This window comes from Macrobrachium nipponense, chromosome 9 (assembly GCF_015104395.2).
Source record: "Macrobrachium nipponense isolate FS-2020 chromosome 9, ASM1510439v2, whole genome shotgun sequence".
In the NCBI taxonomy this organism is placed as follows: Eukaryota; Metazoa; Arthropoda; class Malacostraca; order Decapoda; family Palaemonidae; genus Macrobrachium; species Macrobrachium nipponense.
This window is the reverse complement of record NC_061110.1, coordinates 62,197,770-62,215,035: the sequence shown is the minus strand read 5'-3', so window position 1 is coordinate 62,215,035 and position 17,266 is coordinate 62,197,770. Positions and strand designations below refer to the sequence as shown.

At 43.6% G+C, this 17,266-nt stretch overlaps 1 protein-coding gene across 1 annotated transcript in view; it reads right to left on the bottom strand.

The window, feature by feature from the left end:
- LOC135217935 (DNA-directed RNA polymerase II subunit RPB4-like) overlaps positions 1-17,266 on the bottom strand; it is a 139,353-nt gene that overhangs the window by 12,118 nt on the left and 109,969 nt on the right. Inside the window, exon 3 of the mRNA XM_064254036.1 lies at positions 3,874-4,046. Within this exon, the coding sequence (XP_064110106.1) occupies positions 3,874-4,046 (173 nt within the window). The remainder of the gene's footprint in view (positions 1-3,873; positions 4,047-17,266) is intronic.

The window sequence follows — 17,266 nt, the reverse complement described above, 5'->3', positions numbered from 1 at the left end:
ATCCTTTGGTTACACTACATGTTGTTTCCTGTAGTTTTATGTACAACCTGGAGTTATTTTCATAAAAGAATGCTGGTTCTTGAAGGTAAAAACTATTGTAATCCTCTGGTGACACTACATTCTTGAAGTTTTATGTACAACCTGGAGTGATTTTGCAAAATCTTGAGGGCTACAAGAACAGCTGATTACTATTTACGTATCATATAGACTAATTAAAGTAAATGTATCTTTAAATAGGCTTATATATTAGTATCAACAAAACATTTCCTGCCATGAGTCAGAGGCCGTTTAATGAAACGAACACTTCTCTGTCCTATCTGTTCAGAAAATAAACGTTACGTCAATCCCCGAGACCATTGTTGCCAAAGCGTCTCTCTCTCTCTCTCTCTCTCTCTCTCTCTCTCTCTCTCTCTCTCTCTCTCTGATCAAATTACATTGGAAACTTGACATACGATTGCCCTAATATACGAATGTTTTGAGATACAACAGAAAATTTGCGAAAATACAAGCTTTGATATACAACGAAATATTTGAGATACGATTTTGCGATGAGTGTTAGTTGTATAGGCGACCGATAAATGGCGTTCAGTCTGTTTGTTTGTTGGTGCTGCATGTTAACACGTCGTTGTTTAGTTCGTTGTATTTGCGCCTATTTTTCGTGTTATTTTGTCTATTTTATTATTAAACCTGCTGCTCTCAAAGCTAAAGACAAAGCAGGTGATAAGAAAAAACCCAAGAAAATGATTTCGATGGAAGCAAAACATGAAATTATAGCAAAGCATGAACGTGGCGTTCGTATCGTCAATTTGGCAAACGAGTATGGTCGAAATCCTTCTACAATATCCACGATCATCAAGCAGAAGGAAGCTATAAAAACCCCCGAGACCATTGTTGCCAAAGCTCTCTCTCTCTCTCTCTCTCTCTCTCTCTCTCTCTCTCTCTCTCTCTCTCTCTCTCTGATCAAATTACGTACTGGATAATGTCTCTCTTTGGATACTTCGATTTTGCCAAATATTGAGGGCTACAAGAACAGTTTGATTACTATTTTACGTATCATATAGACTAATTAAAGTAAACGTATCTTTAAATAGGCTTATATTATTAGTATCAACAAAACATTTACTGGCATGAGTCAGAGGCCGTTTAACGAAACGAACACTTCTCTGTCCTTAACTCGGAGCGTCGGAAGACGGCCTCCTCTCTCTCTCTCTCTCTCTCTCTCTCTCTCTCTCTCTCTCTCTCTCTCTCTCTCTCTCTCTCTGCTCTGATCAAATTACTGGATAATGTCTCTCTTTGGATACTTGGAATTTGCGTTGTAATCTAACCAGAAACTTCGTTTTGTTATTATTACTGGAAACAAGCAATGATTTTTTTCATTATTTGCGCGTTTTGGACTGTTATATGTAAACAAGTATGTATTCATTCGCTTGGAAACTAGTTCCGCATATGAGGCGTCACTAAAAAACATAGAAAAATACAACATAAAAAGTGTCGAAAATCATCATAATCTCAAAATTTTTGTTGTAATCTAACCAGAAACTTATTTTTATTATATACTGTGCTAACTATAAAGGATTTTTATCATAGTATGCGTTTTTAAAGCGTCGTTAACTCGGAGCGTCGGAAGCGTCAGCGTCGTAACCTCGGAACAAGCGTCGTAACCCAGGACGGATTTTTTCCATTGAATATTTAAGAAAAAGCGTCGTAACCTCGGAACGTCGTAAGCCGGAACCGTCGTAACCCGGGGACCGCCTGTATATATATATATATAATATATACAGTCCCCCCGTATTCGCGGGGGATGCGTACCAGACCCCCCCGTGAATAGTTAGAATCCGCGAATGTTTGGAACCCCATAAAAATGCTAAAAACAGCCTATTTTATTATTTAGTTAAAACTCAAGAAAAAACCCACTAAAAATTTTCCTACATGGGTTTTTTAATAGTTTTTATCACAAAAAGTGCATTTTATGATGAATTCATCAAAAAACCAGGAATTTGTGGATATTTATCATAGAAAAATACCACGAATGCACGAATTTTCCGCGAATAATGCAGGGAAACGTTCCCGAGAGAAATCCGCGAATGTGTGAGTCCGCGAATCTGGAGAACGCGAATACGGGGGGTCCACTGTATATATATATGTAAATTGATACAAATCAGCGTGTTTATAAAGTGTGAAGGTTCTTGTATATATAAACATTGAAATGTTCCTAAAGAAATAGTCTGAGCTAAACATGCGCAGTGGACTGATGATGAGCTGTGACACATGATAGCATATTTGTTTCCCGAGCATTTCCACTGTGATCATTAGTGGAAACAAATACAGAATTTATGCTAAAGACCAAGCACTGTGCCCTAAGAGGTCATTCAGTACTGAAAGGGAAATTGGGAGTGGAAAGGCTTGACAGGTATAACAGGAGGAAAACCTCGCAATTGCACTATGATAATGGTGCCGAGTCAACCTGCACCGTCAGTTTCAAAGGAAGTTCGTGCAGTACAACATTTGGGCAACTCATGATGTATCAATAGTGAATCTATGGTTTGCATCATGGTATTTGAAAAATCTGAACATTTGCACCAAATAGGGTTAAGGTATATTTGAAGTAGGATGTTATTTAAGGTATACATTTGGTATTTGAACTTTCAAGATAGGCAGTTATAAGCGTTTTTAAAGGGGGTTCTAAGTATTTGCGGGCTTTAACTATTTGCGGGGGGGGGGGGGGTTACTGGTACACATCCCCCATGAATATGGGGGCCCACTGTATTTACAATTCATGCTCTTGCTCAAGAGGAAAACTCTTCCTCTCGTATACATGTATGTAATTGCATTTTGACCCAGGAAAATTAGAATACAGTACTGTACTTATGATACAATATTCAACTGACTCAAAAGCTATAGCTTAAATTCAGGGTCAGTTTCCATGGATTTTAAGCATTCTGTTAGTCTAACCACCAATAGAGAAAATCTTAGACAGTAATTTATTATTTTTTTTCTTTTTATTTCAGTCTGTGCTTATGGAGGAAAATTTAAGGTATGGGTTAACAGCCTTGGTATTGAAAGCATGGAAATGCATTGAATAAAAAAAAATTTCAAGCATTTGCATTCTTTCCATCTGGCGATGTATATGATAGTTTGAACGAGTCAATGGAATCCCTTGGGGAAGAAACTGACAGCGAAGAAGGAGAAGACCAAAATTTGAAGATGTATTAAAGTTAGTTTATGAGAACAGCAAATGATTTGCCAAGAACAAATAATGCCCTTGAAGGCTGGCATAATGCTTTGAAGAAAAGGTTGATGATTGCTCATCCTACAGAATCTAAGTTAATTTGAAAACTTCAACTTTAACAATCAAATATGGAGCTGCTTTTGGAGCAAGTGCTTCAAGGAAAAAATATTGGAAGATAATAAAAGAAATATGCCTAGTAAATCAGTGACTAAAAAATATTGTTGATAGTTATGAACCTCAAAGTAGACTAAAATACTAAAAGCAACTGCATATAACCTGTAAAATTATAAGTAGACTAGAATACTAAAAGCAACTGCATATAATATGTGAAATTATAAGTATTGATTAAATGTAATTTTTTAATTTTACTGAATCTATTCTTTTAGGTAAACCATGTACATTTAATATACATTATAACCTTTTCCTATTTTACTCCAAAATCATTTTAAAACAAACATCCAAAGTTTTTCCTTTTGTACTAATATACGCAGGCTTCTTTTGACATTTTGTCTCATTTTCCTTAATTGCATCAACATTTTATCTGTTGATACTCTGTCTTAAATACTCTGTCTGAATGTGCAAAGACCAAATTGCCACGGTGCTACATTTGGTAGTCAGTCTAACAACAAAGCTGGATGCCTTACCTAGGAATCAATGCCTTTGCCTCTTCAGGAGTTTCTGGACATAAATTTGCTAGTGCAGCAAGCTCAAACTTATGCAGTTTCTTTTGGTTTAATAACTCACGGATAGCTTTAATTGTTGTTCTGTTCTTGAACTTAGAGAACCTTTCACAATAACCCAGTGTTTTCATGAATCTCTGAAAATAAATAAAAACTATTAAGCTCAAGGTAAATATTCTTAAAGGCTTAAAATAAGTCTTCAAGAACACACATTCATTTTACATGGGCGTCTATCTGTAAATTGGCAGAAAAATTTTGGGATTTTTGACGTAAGGAAAAATCTATTTCTGGGCGATTGGCTCGTGTCGCCAGCGAAATATCCTTTAATCTATTATTTCTAGGGTAAATGTACTAACACATACCAGAGAATAAAATAAAATAAAGAAAAAGGTCAGTATAACTGACTCGCTCACCCTCCAGGAGGGTGTCGGTATGAACCACTAGGCGAGTGAGACCACTACCACAAGCCAATGCCAATAGAAATCTCCCACTACAAAATCCCTCCAAGAGGGGAGCCGACCCACAGAGTGAGCAGCTCGTACTACTACTACTCCATCCATGCTGCGACTGCTGCGCCTCTGGTGGCCATCCTGAAGTTAGCAGACAATCTTGGGCGAAGGGATGGGTAGGGTGGGATTTCGCTGGCGACAGCGAGCCAATCGCCCAGAAATAGATTTTTTCCTTACGTCAAAATCCCTTTCTGGGCTCAGCTCGTGTCGCTGCGCGAAATCGTACCAGAGAAAATAGCACAAGATTGTAAACAAAAGTAATAAAATGAAAATAACAATAAAATAAATCAGAATAGGTCTCAAATAAAAAATAAAATATATATATGAATAGACTATAATTGCTAAAAGATACATATACACAGGGGTATATAGAAATATGCTTAAATTACCCTTAAATCCAATCATGTTTGTTAACATAATGGTACATATATACAGGTAAGATTATTTACATGTATCAATGGTATCTGTGTAACAGCATGTATCAAAAGTATAATAGCAATTAATAAAAACAATCAACAATAATATATAAAGGAAGTATATGACTTAATATACAAAACCCGTAATCATTATAATATGATGTATCCCCTAGAATAAAAAAAAAAATAAGGGAAACATCCATGAGATCAATATTATAATCATTTGTGAGTGTCCCTAAACCCAGACAATAAGGGGCACCACTACACTATCACAAAAGCAGCTAAGACACAAGGTGAATGCAAATGAACAAGGTAGGAATAGACGAACTTTTGGGTGAGGCAGGTAGAAAGGAGGACTGAATCTTCTACTAAATTAGCTAGAGTCAGGGGAAACTATGTTACCCGCTGCTACTGCTGGGAATTTCAGAGCTTCCAAGGACTTAAGGTAGTGACGTTTTGAACACTGTCGGTGATTTCCATCCGATACTTTTTCAACTCATCGAAGTTCATATGTTGGAAATAATTAAATGAGGTGGCTACTGCTCTGACATCATGTGCTTTCGGGAAAGAGTCAGGATTGGCTTGCTTAATAAAGTACAGGATTTGTTGCCTGATGCCTTTAATAGATAAAGTTCCACCTTTTTCCCTCCTAAAGAGGGGACCGATGAAGATGAGGAGGTCCTAGACAGAAAGGCTCGTAAGGTTGTAACTGGGCAAAGAGATACATCTTGTGGAAGGGGTAGTACCTTCCAAGGTTCCCACCTCATCAAAGGATCTCATTCTTTGCTTAAAAGCTACGTTCCGGAGAAGTAGGACTTCTCCTGTGGGAAGGAACTGAATATGATCCGGGTCTCTGGATAGAGCCGACAGTTCTGAAATTCTTGCTCCTGAAGCTAAGCTTAATAAGAATAGGGTTTTTCTTAAGAGCATTATAAAAGAGCATGTGTCATTATCGGTTTCGGAAGCCAGTTTTAGAACATCATTTAAGAACCATGAAACTGACGTAGGCCTTACAGAAGGCCTAAGCCTAGCCACATGCCTTAGGAATAGACGAGAAGTAGGAATCCGTCAAGTCTATGTTAAATCCAAATTGAATATCTTTTTCAAAGCTGACTTGTTTGTCGTAATCGTGCTAGCTGCTAAACCTTTTTCGAATAAGGATCTGAAAAAGGGGATATAGCTGAATTAACTGTCATGATTCTAATATCCGATTCTCTCAGGAAGGTTGCTAACTTTTTGACAGCAGCATCATACTGCCTCAAAGTCGAATCCCTCTTATCGGATTCCAAGAATAGAATATTCTGAGGGTCAATATTCGCATCTCTTTTTGCCGCAAACTTCATGAAATCCATAAAGTTAGGGTTTGAGAATCCCTGAGGAAGCGAACACAGTCTTCATTTGTACTGACTGGGAGAGCTTGGGACTGGGGATCTGAAGAGGACGAAGGCCCAGCTCCAAAATTAGAGGATACCAGTTGCTCTTCGGCCAGTCTGGGGCTACTAGAGCCACTTGACCCTTGAATGTCCTGAGTTTGTTCAATACTTTCATGAGGAGATTCACTGGAGGGAAGACATAAATCTTCCTCCCAGTTGTTCCAGTCTAGAGCCAGGGCGTCCGTGGCATAGGCCAGAGGGTCCAGGTTGGGGGCTATATAAACACAGTAGTTTGTGGTTCGCTTGGGATGCGAAGAGATCCACCTGTAGCCCTGGGACTCTTTGAAGGATCCATTGGAACGAACTGTTGTCCAGTGACCATTCCGACTCTAGGGGCACTTATCGGGATAGGGCGTCTGCTATGACGTTTCTTACTCCAGCTATGTGAGTGGAGGAAAGGATGCCAACTGAACTTGTCTGCCAGGGAGAAGATGGCTATCATGACGTGATTTAGATGACGTGACTTGGAGCCTCCTCTGTTTATACAATGTACTACCACTGCGCTGTCCAGGACTAGCTTTATGTGGGAGTACTTGGTGGGCGTAACCTTTTAGAGTCAAAAACACTGCCATTGCCTCCAGTACGTTTTATATGGAACTGACGGAACTGAGGTGACCAAGTCCCTTGAACCTTTTCGACCTGGGAATACCCTCCCAGCCGCTTAAGGACGCGTCTGTGTGGATGGTGATCCCTGGTGGAGGGAACTGAAGGGGTACTGACATTGATAAATTCTTGACTCTCGCCCACGGCCGAAGTCGATTCTTTAGAATCAGAGGCACTGAGGATAGTTTGTCCCTGGACCTGACGTTTGCTCGCGAGCGCCAGATTCTGGTTAGGTCTTTCAGTTTGGCTTTCATTAAGACGTTTTGTCACTGATGCAAACTGGAGAGAACCCAGGATCCTTTCCTGGGCTCTCCTTGACGCTAGTTTGTGACTTAGAAATTGCTTGACTGACTTTTGCTATTTCTTTCCTTTTGGTTGATGGAATCGACAGAGTGTGGGAGGATAGATCCATTGAATGCCCAGCCATTGAAAGTTTGACTCTGGAGTGAGTCTTGATTTGGTCCTGTTTTATCTTGAAGCCTAGATATTCCAGGAACTGAATCACTTTCAGAGTAGCTCTGTTGCATTCCTCGACTGTTTGGGCCCGAGATCAAACCAATCGTCGAGATACGCTACTACCATAACCCAGATACGGGCGGAAGTGTCTTGCAATAGGGATATGATAGTAAGCGTCTGTAAGATCGATAGAGGTGGTGACGGCCCCACGGGGAAGTAAGGTCCGCACCTGTGAGATCGTGAGCATCTTGAACTTGTCGCAGCGGGGATGGCTAAGTTTAAGCGGGACAAGTCTAAGATTACCCTTCTTTTTTGTGAGCCTTTCTTTGGCACGCTGACAAGCGACCTTGAAAATTTTAATCTCTTGACTCTCGCTATAGCTCCTTTTTGAAGGAGGTCGTCTGCGTACTCTGTCAATTCCTTGGAAGGAAGTTGACGGAAAGGTCTGGATGGAGGTGGGTTCGTCAACCAGCTCCAACCCAGGCCTTTTGACACTATGCTCTGAGCCCATTGGCTGAAGTTCCACCGGTGACGAAAGTGAAACAGCCTCCCTCCTACCTGAAGTTCTTCATTGGTTCTGGTAACCGCCTCGGCCTCCTCTGAAGTGCTTTCCCCCTGCTGGGGAAAGGGGCCTCCCGATCCTCCTCCCACGAAAGGAACGCTTACCTCTGCCTCCCTCACCCGAGCGGTCATACTTTTCTGAGAAGCTTGACTCTCGAAGGCTTGATTGTAAGCTGGAGGAGATGGCGTAAGAGGTGGAGGGCTGAGGCTGAGGGGATATCACATAAATTGGCTGTGATTGACCTTAGAAGAGGGTTGGGCTGTCTGCACTAACGGTACTGCTGGAACTTGTTGAGGAAAGCGTGGTTGCTTCTTCTGGTAAGGTTGGAAACGCCTGGGTTTCTTTTGTCCCTTACCTTTAGGAGTCAGTCTTGCCTCCTCTTAGCCGTAAGGCCCCAACGATCCTTAAGGCTCTGGTTTAACCTCGTAGCCTCTGACTGGACCTCTTTAACCAATAGCTTCTGGGAAGAAGATCTGCTCCCCAGATGCTAGACGAGAGTAACCTATTCGGTTCATGCCGGATGGTTGCCTCTTGTAGGACATGCTTCCTACAATTCGTCCGAGCAGTGGCAAACTCAAACATATCTGACTGTACCGTTTGAGTCAGGGCTTTGGTCATGAGCTTAAAAATCGGTTCTGATCCATAAGCCATGGTAGCTACCTCAGACATAGCCATAGAATTGATGGATCTGGCTAGACGAGATTTTGCGTCAAATTCAGCCTGAATAAGGCTATCTGGGAGCCTGGGTAGCTTCTCACCAAACTGCTCCATAGCACAGTCCGGTTTGAGTTTGCCAGCTGAGAATGTGTTCGGCAAGTCTTCCCACAAATCTCCAACTGAGGGGAGCAACGGAGATGTGGGATCTGCTTCCTTCAACTGCGGTATAGGTTCCCCCTTCTGGGCCGCTGGGATGGTCGACCCTCGCATCTTGGTTTAGGAAACGGGAGCGGGGTACTCTCATCCATTGTGAAAATGGTAAAGGGACTCTTAAACGGTTGTATCTTGGTGTTAGAACAATCCATGTCCTCTAAACACCTGAGCCATTCTCTCTGAGCCTGGTCTCGTGAGTAGAGGACTGTCTCCTTAGGTACCTTATCGTCCCGCACCATAGCCGAAGGCGTGAGCCTTGCGTAGCCTATGAACGGAGGCTGGAGGTCTTCCGGGAAAAACTCGAAGTCCTCTATTCTTCAAGTCCCAAATCCGGTATAGATATGAGACCGTCCTGGAAGGGGGCGTATGACGCTACTCTCCACAGGATTGTTCATAGAGAACTGAGGTAGTGAGTCATACGGAGGAAGTTGAGATCCACTTGTGTTGGACAGTGGAGGAGAGGCTAGAGGAGCTTCTCTCAGCCCGGCTATAATGGAGTCCTGGGAAGTAATCCTATCCGACAGACGAGAGATCATTTGCTCCATGCTACTCTTTAAGGACCCAACCAGGTCACCACCTGTTGCAACAGTCCAGCATTGGAGTCCAAAGCCGGAGCTGCTGCGGAGGTGGAGGGGAGGCTCTGAATCGAACCAACGGTAGCGGAACTGGTGATTCTGCCGGAGTGCGAGATCTCTCTCTGGAGGATTTACTCCTCGAGGACTTAGAGCCGGAGCTAGAAGCTTTAGACCTGGTTGCTCCGGGATTCCCAGCCGGAGACTTACGGGAGGAGGATGAAGCCGAAGTCGTCTTTTTAGACGACGACGACGTCTTAGTCAAGGTCATCACTTTAGTCTTGACCTTAGGTCTAACCGAAGCACCAGGAGGAGAATATATTTCGTCACCCGTAAAGCCTTGGAAGGATGGAGAGGTTGCAGGAGTAGAAGAAACAGTTACGCCCAAGGGTGACCCTTGGGGTGTCCACCGTACCTACCTCGACCAACAGGTCGTCTATACCTACCATAGGTTCAACATTAATATCTAGGGTCGCGACATCCGTAGAGATATCCTGGGTCCTGATCAGTTAATGAGGTAGCCAGCTGTTGTTGGATGAAGGCGATAGTCGGATCCGCCTCTACCGGGTCGACGTATCCTGTCGCCTTGCCTCCGGGGAAAATTAATAATGCCAACCGCTTCTCCAGGATGTAGGGCTGTCCCTTGGCGGCGTTTTTCCCAAAACCGCCGACCCAGGCCCGCAGGGTAGCCAGTGCGGTATCCCTTTCTGCCGGAGCCTGGAAGAGAGGGCGTAGTTTAGATTTAAGAATCACTTAAAACTAAAACTTAAAGTATAACTTAAATTAATTGCCTTAAGTTAAAGTAAATGATGAAAACTTAAGCGCTAAAATAGAAGCGGAGCAGCTACTGGAGACGGAAAACTTACCCCTTCCAAAAGCTGGCTCACCAGATCGTAACATATGGTACACGTCCTCATGGTACCAGACCTGGATGTCCCCGAGCGGAGTCGCGCATGGAGCATGGGACCGGCAAACTTCGTGTCCACAAGGGTCCTGAAGTGTGGCGGAACATCCCGATGCTCACAGTTGGTGGCCTGTAAGTGGGAAGACACATGAGTATCTTAAAAAAAACATCACTTACAGTCTAAAGGACAGAAGAACTCCGATGCATGCCGGAGCTCGGAAAAAATTTGGGCATAACCCCTCATGCATCGCCTGAATAGGCTATAATCCCGGAGAGATCCGGTAAGACATGTAAGGGAGGGGGGATGGTTTAAGGTACTTAAGATAAACTTATAGATAACTTAACCTAACACACAAGCAAACGGACTAAGTCCAGTGCGTAGCGGAGTGTAGTAACTCAGCAAAACGGTAAGGTTAGCAGAGACCCACTGTATGCTCCGGTCCACCCTATGGGTGGACTAACTTTCCGCTGGATACCAGGACTCCGATCAGGAAGGAGCCCTAGTAAGGTGGGAAAGGGCCGAGAAGACATACAGGCTCAAGCTAGCCCGGAGCGACAAGTGGTAGCGCGGAGGTGGGCAAGGCCAGTACCCCCCACTCCGTACCAACCAGCCGGACCGAGAAGCCGGAGAGGTCGAGACCAGTCTGGGTCTGTCCCGACTCCCTAGCCCCTCCGCCTGAGGGGAGAGAGGGAGGCAGGCTCGGGTATGTGGAGCGAGCATGGGCAGACCGACCCACCCCACCCCCGCCCGACTCTATGGAAGAGCGGGAGGGGGGGGGGGAGAATGACTGGACAGGCGTCTGGCTGGCCCGTGATCACGGAGTGACACGAGGCGGTAAGACCAAAAAACGACAACTAAGCCTAGGACAACCACTGATCAGAGAAATGCTATCGGGAAGCATACTGAACTGAAAAGCGGTAGCAAATAAACCCACTGGGCCAAACCAACTGATCAGAGAGATGCTATGGGGAAGCAACCGAACTGATGAGCGGTAGTATAGGCTCAAAGAGCCAGGACCTAGGCTATGCCAGACGCCTAACTAACCTAACAATAATAAAATACACAGTATAAATAAATAAATGAAAAGAAAGAAAACAATATAGCAGGAGAAAAAATCCAGGAGTGTACGACTAACCCGAAGGCAAGTCTACCACTCAAAGCTAGTCAGAGGCCGATACTAAGAACCTGGACTAGGTCTGGATAGAAGAAGTCTACGTAAGGTAAAATACATGCATGCATGACAACCTGAGTAGACCGTACCCTAAGTAAAGCGGATAATCATATAGAGCGAAGATAAATAAGGGGATGTTCAGGTATGGGAGACCAAGAACGAACCCATCACGAGGCAGAACCATGCTGCCATGCTTCCGACCCCGAGATCGTATTTATACCTAAAAAACGGCAAATACTGTCTCAGGGCCGGAAAAAACCAACTAACCGTAAATACTGAGTACTTAACTTAGCTGCTGCGATAGCTGCACGCTCCATAATAGAAATCCAATGAAAGGGCACAAAAAACACAGAGAGGAAAAATATCACAACCGACTCGTGTGCGCTAACTTGAAAGGATGGCCACCAGAGCGCAGCAGTCGGCAGCATGGGATGGAGTAGTAGTAGTACGAGCTGCTCACTCTGTCGGTCTCCCCTCTTGGAGGATTTTGTAGTGGGAGATTTCTATTGGCATTTGGCTTGTGGTAGTGGTCTCACTCGCCTAGTGTTCATACCGACACCCTCCTGGAGGGTGAGCGAGTCAGTTATACTGACTTTTTTCTTTATTTTATTTATTCTCTGGTATGTGTTAGTACATTTACCCTAGAAATAATAGATTAAAGGATATTTCGCGCAGCGACACGAGCTGAGCCCAGAAATTAAATTTCAAAACTTTCAAAACTAAACATGCTAATGCCACAGTACACCAACAGAATTTAACTAAACATTTATTTTATAATCTTTAAAGGCAAGGAAGTAGGACTCAAAAATGTGGGTGAATAACATTTCAACTTGGTACACGACACAAGTTGAAGCATATAACTAGACACAAAGGTAGCTTATACAGATGATATATCCTAGATACAGTATTTGTCAGTGGTGACCTTTTAACCTAAAAGAAAAAAAAAACCAAAGTGGGAAGTTGTCTTATGTGCCAAGTGTAAAAACCGAACCTTAAATCCTGCCAAGATTTTAAATGATAGGCTAACTACTGAAGTGTCAATAGTTAACTACCGTTACAACTATCGACATTGTAAACAAAACTGGTAAAAACCATAGTTAATTCAAGGGAATCACTAGCAACACAACTATCGATACTGTAAAGAAAACAACAGTAATTACAGTAATTACCATGATTATATGGTTGAATGAGAGCGCTCACATTGTTACAGGTGTATATGATCTCTTATCTGTAATTCTACAAAACTAAGTAGTCTCTGGAGAAAGGAGATCATTTACAAAAGTTAAACTGTACAACTATATAATAATGACGATTTAAACAAGGGTTGTTTTGCTTGCTGTATCCAATTACAGTATATCTATATTGCATGTATTATAATCATATTGTTACTTTATTACAGAATGTAAAAACTGTCATTGTATGTCATTTGCACTTGATATTGTTTACATTCTCAAAATCTGTCATTTGCATTTGATATTGTTTACATTCTCAAAATCTCGACTGAGTGAGTACTATACTTTCAATATTTCAATATCTACACTGCCATTAGCTGCAAGAGATGTTATTTGGAGATACTATTTCTTGTAAATTAACAGAGTTTGGTTTAAAAATTGTATTTTAATGATAAAATAAGGTTTCACATATACTTACCATACAATTACAATAGCTGTACGCTTTCTTACCTGGCAGTCGAAAATTCAAATTCCTGGCCGGGGTAGCAGCGCTGCCCTCGTTTGTTTAGGTGATACAGATCCCGCCCACTTTCAGGAATACCTGGTACTGCTGAGCTTTAGACTTCAATTCGTTGAGCCGTAACGTCCATCTGTGGAAAGGAGGGAGGGCTCTGATTATGTAATTGTTTGGTAAGTATATGTGAAACCTTATTTTATCATTAAAATATCTTTTTCACATAAGTGACTTACCAAACAATTACATTAGCTGACTCCACATTACCCGGAAGGTGGGTATATGGATAGCTTTATGAACAAAAACAACAGTCATGTGCTCACATTATATATAATGTCTGCAGTACCTTACCTTGTGAGAGAGCAGCTACAGGTAGATACTGCCTCTGGTTGGCGCTCTCATCACATGTAGGAGACGTGGCAGTAAAGGCCAGGGTCATCCCTACTAATGGTGGGATTTTTGCAATCATGGAAGTTCACCGATGATTGACAAAAACAATAATAGTTTGCCGTTGCCCTGGGCGAAAAGACCAGATAACACTACACAACACCATCACCTACACTAAAAACCATATGATACCCTTAACCAGATATAAGAACTGGTGGGTACTTCAGGTACATGTACCACAAAGCTTCCCATAAACACAAAACACCTCAAACTCAAGGCGAGGAGACAGTAGAGGGTAAACACCGGGTCCCCCTATGTTTCCTCTCCCAACACTATTTCCGCTACTGACACCTGGTGAAGAACTTTCACAAGGTGATAGAAGTCTTCAGTTTTCTGGATAGGACAATTACAGCGTTAGCCAGAAAATTGAAGATTGCCAGTCTCTGGATGAGGATTTTTCTGCGGACTGGCTCAATCTGTTCTCCTGTGCGGACAGGGCAGCGAGACACACTTCAGTGGAATTGGCCTCCTTATTCACTATGGGAGTAGTCAAGAAGAGAGAACGGTGGTGCTCCTTCACATCTCTAGGAGTAACCACGAACCAAATATCGGCTTTGTTGTTCTCCCCCCTGAGTAAACCTCACCTGTTTCCAGAAGAAACCATCCAGCATGTACTGTCAGACCTCGAGAACAAGTCCACCAATGATCTGTCTCAATCAGTGAGAAGCCCTAAGGAACCTTGGGCGACAGGAGCCAAAGCTTCACCTTTCCAAAAGCACACCTTTCGAGGAGGTAAGTCGAGGTGGCAGCAGAGACCAAAGACTAACCTACAAACCAATTCCAAGTCTACCAAGAGACCTTTCTTTAAGACAGATAAATGATTGAAAGGTCCTTCACCCATTCGTGGGGGCAAAACTCCACAGCTACTGGGAGGAATTGGGGTCGAAGAGGAGCAGAACAGTGGGTCATACAGGTGCTTCAAGAGGGATATGTGATCCCTTTCACCGGATCCACCACTGTCCAATACACCTGTCTGTTTGACAGCATACTCTACGGGATCAATAAGAGCTTTGGCTTTAGCCAAAGACGTAGAAGAGCTCATCAGCCAAGAGGTCATAGAGGAGGTAACAGACACGAACTCCCCAGGGTTTTACAACCGGCTCTTTGTAGTTCCCAAGGTATCAGGGGGATGGAGACCTGTTTTGGACATAAGCGCTTTGAACATCCTCGTCCGGAAGATGAAATTCCGAATGGAAATCAGCCGATCAGTAATGTCAGCCATCCAAACGGGCGACTGGATGGTATCCCTCGACCTGAAGGATGCATACTTCCATGCCCCCATTCATCAGAACTCCAGAAAGTTCCTGAGATTCGTCTTTAAGAGGAGTCTTCCAGTCCAGAGCCCTCTGCTTCGGTCTGCCACACACCTCAAGTATTTACTCGGATTCTCTCTCCTCTGGGAAAATGGCTGCACTTGATGAGGATCAACACAGCCTTTTACTTAGACGACTGGCTCCTGAGAGCCGGATCCAGTTGTCCACGTGTGAAGGACTTGGAGAAGACGCTTACTTTGACACAACAATTGGGTATCTTAATAACCACTGAGAAGTCCCAATTGATTCCTATTCAGAGGATTCTCTATTAAGGATGATTCTCTCTAGCTTTTCGGGTTTTCCTCTCCCTGAAGAAGATAGAATCCTGCCTGTCGCCAGTCCAACAGTTTCTGGTTCGCCCATCCTGCTCAGGTCTCGAATGGATGAGCTTAGTCAGGACCCTGGCTTCACTGGAGAGTTTTGTTAAGTCAGGGCGCCTACACATGAGGCCGCTTCAGTTCTTCTTGAAAACAAATTGGTTCCAGAAAACACAGTCGGACTCACTAGTTTTCCCCCTGATGGAAGAGATAACGGTGGATCTTCGTTGGTGCTTTTGAGGGAAAGATTACAAGAAGGAATTTCCCTAGTCGTGTCGAACCCCGACCTGCAGTTCTTCTCAGATGCCTCAGCAGCAGATGGGGAGCCCTCCTAGGAGCCAAGAGAGTATCAGGTCTGTGGACAGAGAGAAAGACCTTGCACATCAATGGGAAGGAATTGAAGGCCATCCTTTTAAGAGTACAAGCGTTCGACCTTTAGTCACCGGAGGAAACATAGCAGACCACTCGGCCAACACCACAGCATAGTCATATGTGCGGAAGCAGGGAGGGACCCACTCGTTCTCTCTCAGCAAGATAGCCGAAGATCTCCTCACCTGGACGAACGAGAAGAGGATCACCCTTCTTCCAAGATTGCATAAGGGAGAATGAATGTGACTGCAGACGAACTGAGTCGGGTAAATCAGGTGTTACCAACAGAAAAGACTGAACAAGAGTGTGTGTCAGGACCTCTGGAAGCTTTGGGGAAGACCATCAGTAGACCTGTTCGCCACATCGAGGGACAATTTCCTTCCCCTTCCTGTTCTCCTATTCCAGAACCACTAGCGTGGAGAACAGATGCGATGCTGCTAGATTGGGCAGGACTGGACGATTGCGCTTTTCCTCCCTTCGGAATGATAAGAGAGATCTTAGATCTTAAACAAGCTTCAATCGCACCAGAATGTGACACCCTAGTAGCGCCATACTGGCCCAGGAAAGAGCAGTTCCCGGACCTTTTCAATCTGGTGGTGGATTTACCAGACTACTTCCACAAAATCCATTACTTCTCAGACAACCCCATTACAACCGATACCACAAAGGTTGTCCGCTCTGGCCCTGACAGGATTCAGACTGTCAGGAACCTGGTCCTAACAAAAGGGTTTCCGCGAAGGGCGTCAGAAGCTATTGCTAGCTGCAAAAGAAGCTCTTCTGCCGAGCTCTACCAGTCCCAGTGGAGAGTTTTAGGTCATGGTGCAGACGACCTAGCATCTCTTCTTCTGAAACATCTATAACAGAAATTATGGAATTTTGTTATTTCTGAGGGACACCAAGAAGTTACATCAGTTTCCAAGCATAGAGGCCTCGACATTTGTCTTTAGTTCCTCCAAGATTCCAAGCATGAAGAAGTGGAATGGAATTGGATGTAGTTTAGGGTGGCTCAACGGTCCCCAATTCGAACCATTGAATTCGTCAACCATGAGAGACTTAACTAGGAAGACACTATTCCTAGTCACCTTAGCCACAGCGGGCAGAGTAAATGAGAGTTCACAAGGCCAGAGAAGTCTCCTTAGGAGGAGGCAGAAACTCCCAAAGAAGGAACTTCTCCTGTCGCATAAAACCTGTAGTTTTTATTTGCAACTTCGACTGAGGGAAGGCGAACGAAGCCTTGCCTGACTCCCTCTTCTTAGCAAGCCACTCTTTTCTTCTTTCAGTGCTTTCTTCGAGGACTGGTTTCGGTAATCCCTAAGGCGTTGATCTCCTATCCTTCACAAACATCGACGGAGGGGAATAAGGCGGAGCTGATTCAAAAAACAAAGTCCGTATACGTCTGCAACAGGAACCTTAACAGACTAGAATAAGCAGAAGAGGGCTTCGAATCTTGGTCTTGAGTTTCCTCTTCTGACAGGACGGCCGATACCCCGTCTTCCTCTTCCATCTGGCTCGTTGTCTTCTTCAAAAAGACCATCAATTCTTGAAGTTGATGTTTAAAGGAACCCAAAGCGGAATCCTCTAGCAAGGGTTTGGCCTTCGCATCATCCTTAGGCGAAGACAAAGTCGTGGCTCTTCTTCGAAAACGAATGACTGGGAGTCGAAACAACACGAGACGTATGAGGCGAACGAGTCAAAGCAGCTCAAGACGTATGAGGCAAACGAGTCGAA